At 33.5% G+C, this 7066-nt stretch overlaps 1 protein-coding gene across 1 annotated transcript; it reads right to left on the bottom strand.

Annotated features, from left to right (window-relative positions):
* Positions 1-1648: 1648 nt before the first annotated feature.
* On the bottom strand, positions 1649-5988 carry LOC127835871 (uncharacterized). The gene is made up of 3 exons (XM_052362295.1): positions 5926-5988; positions 2380-3098; positions 1649-2039 (listed from the first exon to the last, which is right to left on the bottom strand). The coding sequence occupies exons 1-3, from the start codon at positions 5986-5988 to the stop codon at positions 1649-1651; spliced, it is 1173 nt and encodes a 390-aa protein (XP_052218255.1).
* Positions 5989-7066: the final 1078 nt, after the last annotated feature.

Raw genomic sequence — 7066 nt, forward strand, 5'->3', positions numbered from 1 at the left:
TTTTTTATGTTTTATTGACATACATTTGTTAATACTTTCACAAACCAATTAATAGATACACTGAATAACAAGCATATTGTAAATATACACGTTTCATAACAACGTAAAATATAATTTTCATGAAATACATACCTATATCTCCAATGCCGGTAAACGCATAATGAAAACCCATTTAACAACATTAAAACCTTATAAACATTTACAAATTAACTTCAATTATAATTCCATTTGCAACATATCACCCCGTTAATATAATAAATTACAACAGAAACTCAATATTTTGGACATAGTGAAACCTTTTTCAACAGATCTCTTAAAATAATGCTGTTTTTCCAGACACTCAAATAAGTTGTTTGTTTCTCAAACATCTGTTAGAAAAAGGAAGGTTGTCGGCCAAACGTTTTTTCTTTCGTTACATTTTTCAATATACACACAGTATTTCTCATATATAAATATATTTATTTAACAAAAACTTACAAATAGCTCTTAATTTCGCAAATATGATCCATTTAGGCGAACATGAAACATGAAAAAAAATCAATCATCATGGAATGCACATTATTTTTTATTAGTAGGGGAACCAAATTAGGGTCGGTCGGATGAACGGAAACAAACAACTTATGTAAGGCTCAATACTAGTATGCCGTATTACAAAACTTACAAAACAACTGAGTAATAATTAATTTTTGAAATCTGGTTACCACCAGGCACCACCTGGCCAACAACTGACATCACTCGGCGACACCAGACACAGCCAGACACAACGAGGCACAACGAGGCACAACCATAAACAACCTGACACAAGCAGACACAATACAGAAATATGGTGCTTTTTTGAAATGACCTTTTGCAATACTGCAGGTTGTTCAAATGATTAAACTTATATTGAAGTTTCAACTCTGTAGCTATAACATACAATATACCACCTATGATAATATTGAATAACAATTGTCATAATAGAATTATGCTAAATGAAGTTGTTATAGTTAAACGAAATAAAGGAAACGACGAATTGATTGAAATCTAATTGATTATAAAACGGACGGATATTCTAAAGTATTTTCAAAAGATGAAAGATTTAAAAAGAAGTGTAATATGTAACAGATTTATTTCTCTAAAACTCGTCCGTAAAAATACAGAAGACGTAATTAGGATTTTTGTAAACTTGGAGGGCACTCTTAAATTGTCAAAACGCCAAAGACGCCATTTCATTTTCCGCAGCTCCTAATGGTGATGGTTTTTGTTTTTGTTGGGGATGTGATGCTGCAGATGATGACACAAAACATGCAGATTTTAATTTTACAATCACGTTGTCTAAACGCGTGTTAAACATACTGTAAAAACTGCATTCTCAAAAACAGGTGAAAAATGGCTTTCAAAGTAACATGCACTGACCATTGGCCGCTTAAGCCAGGTGACCGTATACTCAGGTGTAATATAGAATGACTTTCGTCTGGAGAATGATTTTTGCTGACCGCTATAGGCAGGTGACCGCTTAGATTAGCCTCTATATCGTTCTAGTATCGGTTTATTTGCGCTGAGAATAGATACGTTTCAGACAGACAAATGTGTATAATTCCAACCTTCAATCCATTGATTTTGTACCGGACGTCCGGTTGCTGCTATTCAAGACTATCAGCTGATGATTTTACGGGCTCTTCTTGGCTGGATGCGACTTGCGGATGATGAGAAACACAATGAGGTTCAAGAGGCCGCCGATGTTGGCAAAGAAGACGATCAGGAAATAGAGGACCTTGTGAATGTGCAGAGTGACCAGCCCCCATACAGCGTGCACCGCCACACCTGACCACTGCGCGAAGAAAGCGGCCACGAACATGGACATGTTTCTGACTGCTCTGGTGGACGTCCTCATGCGAGAGTTTTCAATGCCCAGTGCTTGCTTAACCTCGCGTGTATGATCCCGGATACGTTTCCATGTCAACAGATAGACGATGCAGTTGACGCCTGTGATTACGATAATCGGGATTGTATTGAAGAGAAAATTGCTCATTCTACCTTTCACCTGGTCGAATGCGCAACTGAAATCAAACAGAGGAGGTATGAAAACCTACATGTAAAACGATATACGTGTAACTATAAACGTGAATAAAAATTAAATTAAATTAACTGAAACAGAAAATATGTGAATTAAATTTTTTTTTACAAGATCCAATATCATAATTAATTTGGTAATATCAATTTTCTAGATTTAAAAAATGGAAAATTTACGTGTTTAAGCAGACGAGATTTAATTAATGTATTTAGTTGATCAAGTTGATGAAAATGATTTGTTTAATACAATTTACTTAAGCAATCATAAATCGCACGTTGATGTTCACAATTATGAATAGAACAAACGAAGAAATGAAAATCACTCACAATAATTCTATTGGTCCAAACTGATCGCCGGCCGCTGCTGCTACAGCTCCAACAAAAGGTACTCCAAAGCAATAGAGAAGCAGCTTCCAGTCTTTCTTTCCGAAGTTGATGTTCTTGTCGAAATAGATGATGAAAAACACGCTAATGGCGATGACGTTCACGAGCAGGTTCTGGGCCCCGATAAATACCGTGACCATGAAGCCGTAGAAGGCGCACAGCTCCTTAGGGCGCGCGTGTCCGAACACCACGAGGCCATGCACGTGCTCAATAGTGTGCGAGATATTGAAAATGCCGTCGCAGATCGCCATGTAGACGACGTATCGCTCGCTACGAGACCACTTGCTGAAGAAAGTGAGGTAGTTGTTGTTCCGGAAAGAGAGAACGATTGTGATGATGGCGCAGATGAGGCTGGTGGACAGGGAGCCGATAGCCAGGCTATGAAGGTAGACAAATGTTCCGTCCTGCATGCCAAACACCGGAAAGTCATAGCCGCTGCGGGGAACAAACGGGTCAGCGGTCGTAGATGCAGTGTCATTGTCGCCGCTGAGAGGATCGAATGGATCACGAGTGGTAGAAACGTTGTCAGTTATGGGGGAACGTGAAATATATGGGTCGGCTGTCGAAGAAACGTTGCCGTCGCTCCGTGAAAAAAACTGGCTGGATGACGTGAACAGTTTTTCAGAAACGTTTGCAGACGTTGTGGCCCTTAGAGAATAGACCTAGATAATATAATCAAACTTCAAATTAGGAGTACATTAACCGAATTCACACTTTTGTATTATTTTAAAATATGTTAAGTATTCATTTCATTAATACAACTTTTTGCAGTGTATATCATATTAAATACTCGTTATTTGTTATATTTGTCATCAATCAATATCACTTTGAGGCATTGCAGAACATGAAAATAACTTATATTTTATATCCTTTGGATATTAACAGAAAATTTACATAGGCCTTTTTTTGTTATGTTTCTTTCGAAATTGCAAATAAAGATCACATGTCACTTTTCTTTTCATTTTACCGAATGAAGAACAAATTTGAAATTTTACTTGTTGCTGAAAAATATTTTTTCTACTATATGTAATCGTCAATTCAAACATTTTAAGTTGAAAACAACAACACATAAAAGCAACAAAATCAATATTGTAGGTTATCATTAATAAAAGGAGAATAATTTATCCATTGTAATTGTTTGTTAATTGATGAACAATTAATTTAATATACACATATTATCTATCAAATATTGATGGTTTAGCTATAATAAAAAATGAAGATAAATGTGATTACACATTATTTAATGGTATATGTAACAAACCGTTTGAACACGCATATATATATATGGGCAGTTGATTAAAGGTTTATTAACTGAACTTAATATCTAAGGAAAGATGGACATTTCATATTAACATAAACGTATGTTAATACTATGATGTACCTGTTTACATGAATAAAAAGATCCAAAGCATATTTAGCTACGATTTATCTTAGTCCTATCTTAATATTAAAATAAGTATTAATACAATATGCACTTTCTGTAAGGACGACAATTTAAAATCAATAATTAAAATCGGTCTAAAGAAAAGTTTTGTGTTTTTTACAGGCTACAAAAAATTAACTATTATTCGTTTGATTTCCTATACGACACGTGATCATGGAATTTAAAACAAGAGCTTAAAGGGGCCTTTTCACGTTTTGGTGAATTGACAAAATTATAAAAAGTTGTTTCAGATTCGCAAATTTTCGATTTAGTTATGATATTTGTGAGAAAACAGTAATACTGAAAATTTACCATGCTCTAATATAGCCATTATATGCATCATTGACGATTTAAAAACCTGAAAATAATAAAGCGTTGCAACGCGAAACGATTGAATAATTTTAAGAGTTCTGTTGTTATCGCTATATTTTGTGAAACTACGATGATTGCTTATATATAGTATGAAATACATCTGACACTGCATGCGGAAGAATGGTCGAGGGGTCTAAGTCGGAGACATTTTACGCCAGGACTCCAGGGGTCAGTGGTTCGAGCCCTGTTGAGGTTACTTTTTTTTCTTTTTTAAATTTTATTCTTGATTTTTTACTGGAGCTTTTTAGAGCAAATGTTTACATTTATCAATACATAACATTTAATGAAAAACTTCAAAAAATGTCAAAATCTGTGAAAAGGCCCCTTTTACTGACGATCACGTGGGATTATTGACCTGTAGACCCAATACAGGGAAACACGTGATCAAAATATATATAGCATCATGGAAATGGATGGGAACCACGTGCTAGCTATCGAAGGGTAGAAACAACGTACTTAATGTTGCAGTTGAAAATAATAGCATAAACATTTTTTCTTGGTTTGAAGTTGATATATTGAATAAAAACATAGGCTTATACAAAACTGAATACGCATCCTTCAAAACAGTGGCGTTTGAACCGAATCGATTACCTTTGAATGTTCACTCAAGCTTGAAAATATGCTTTATTATAAAACAATGAACACACTGTTCAAATATGTAAAGGTTATATTAATGTTTTATTGTTTTATTGATTAACACAACAGCCTTCAAATTTTGTAATACTTTCAATGCAAGCAAACTCTTTTTCGATCGAAACTCAAATTTCGCTAACATTCAAATGTGTAAAGAAAAAAATAAAATAACGTAATTATATTTTTATATGAAGGCATCACGTTAAATGACACAGGCACTAACAAAACAATGTCATTATCAACAGTGTTTTATTTCAAACAGAATTTAAAGGTCTCACAATCAGTAAGTAATGTTATTCATAACTATTAATAAATATGCTACCGGTACTTTGATTTTGATAAGCAATTTATTTGAAGCACTTCTATATAAAGGTTTCTGGACTGGCAGTTTAATTATTACACCTGTTTAATTAAAAATTATATATTTTGTGTGTTTTTTTTATGTACAAAATGTTTAATGGTCTATTTAGTACTCCGCTTTCATTATATTCGATTAAAGCTTATAGTTTTCAAAGAATATTAAAATAATAGGAAACTACTTACTTTTTAACAGGAGAAATTCCACATTTTCTATTTGCGCAATTTAGCTTTAAGAATAGTATTTTCTCCTTATTCCATTATTAAATTAATTTTTGGATTATTGTATGTTTGAAAAATTCATGTTGCATACAATGTGTACCTTTTTTATATTTATCTTGTAGCATAAAAACAAAAGCGATGTTTTTGTAAGTATAATCAGTTAATGAATATTTAAGTGTTCACTGAGACAAATAAGTTACGAATATCAATTGATGTTTTGCTTGTAAAAATATCAAGAGGTGCGAATAATAGATGCGTGTGATCGATATAATTTTTTTTCTTGTATATCATTTTGCATGAACATCATCGCATGTTCGCGGATGTTATCTTTAAACTAAAACGCGATTCAGAAAAATCGTGTAATGTGTTTGCTGAATTCCTAAATCCCAGGCCAATATCAAATTCCGTTCGAAAGTGTATAATGTCTTTCATAAGTTGAGCTATGCGAGAAAATTAATTGTTGAAGCAATACATTGCATTACGTTTGACTTGATTGTATCGCAATATCGCTGGCTTTGGCCTGCATTTTCCGTGGTACTCGTCATATCAAATCGTGTTGAACTAAGTTCTGTCTATATCATTTTATTAAAAAGCGCATGGATGCGAGCATTCTCCGCCGTGTAAGGTAATTGCAAAGTTTTCAAATCGTTCATTTTGAGGCTTTCTATTGTTCTATTTTAGCTCAACGCGAGAGTGACACAATACAATGTCCTATATGGGACATTAAATATTGTCGGACATGAAGTATATGGACATTTTACATGTGGTGTTTACGTGAGGAATAATAATTCTTTGTGGCACGATTCTCATGAAACGAAATCGTACTGCTCATTATAAATGCAAATGGGATTGCAAATTTTTCTTGCTGGTTAGAATTTGTTATAACAGTTGAAGCACAAAAGCATTTTCTCATTAAGGTAAGTTCACATTTTAACATTCACTAAATTCTTGTTTTCCTTTGTTCTATGTTTAGCTTCACGGAGGTTGTCATTATATTTTGTCCCATATGACCTTAAACATTATATTTGGAAATTTTAAATGAAAAAGTCACGCGATATGTAATAAATACGTTTAAACGATGTACATCTAATACTTCGGTGGATTTTCATTCGTTCGGTTGCTTACACGTACGTGACTTTACTGTTCAAAACTTAAGAATTGCTCAGTAATAAATCCTCACAAACAAGTGTACATGAAAATATGAGAATGGCTCGTACACATTTTGTTGTTTGTAAAGGCTAGTTCATGCAACGTTCGGAGTGTCAATTGACATTGAATTTCCATCTTAGAAACAACATCTCCATATCGTCTGATACCAATGTCAATTTGATTACAGTATCATCGAACTATACTAAATTGTCTATCAATAGATTATACTAAACTGTTTACCATTTGAGTATAATTAACTGTTTATCATTTGTCTAATTAACTGTTTATAATTGGGTAATTGATTCATATAAACTTATTAGAAAAATTGGATGCCTTTGGTCATCGTTTGACTCACTGTGTCGGACGAATCGTGGTTTGTCATCCTATACATTCACAATATAATAGTTTGCTTTTGTACGACAGCTGTTTTGATGTGAAATTAAATGGGTACGTTATTACTTTATCTTAAAATCA

Source organism: Dreissena polymorpha, chromosome 6 (assembly GCF_020536995.1).
Source record: "Dreissena polymorpha isolate Duluth1 chromosome 6, UMN_Dpol_1.0, whole genome shotgun sequence".
Taxonomy (NCBI): Eukaryota; Metazoa; Mollusca; class Bivalvia; order Myida; family Dreissenidae; genus Dreissena; species Dreissena polymorpha.

What these genes read in the sequence shown, in the direction of transcription:
- LOC127835871 (XM_052362295.1), bottom strand. Translation starts at nt 5,988, where the DNA reads ATGACGAGTACCACGGAAAATGCAGGCCAAAGCCAGCGATATTGCGAT. An exon ending in GCGATACAATCAAGTCAAAC is followed by an intron (nt 3,099 to 5,925) that starts GTAATGCAATGT and finishes TATATTATCTAG; the next exon opens with GTCTATTCTCTAAGGGCCAC. An exon ending in TTTGGACCAATAGAATTATT is followed by an intron (nt 2,040 to 2,379) that starts GTGAGTGATTTT and finishes GTTTGATTTCAG; the next exon opens with TTGCGCATTCGACCAGGTGA.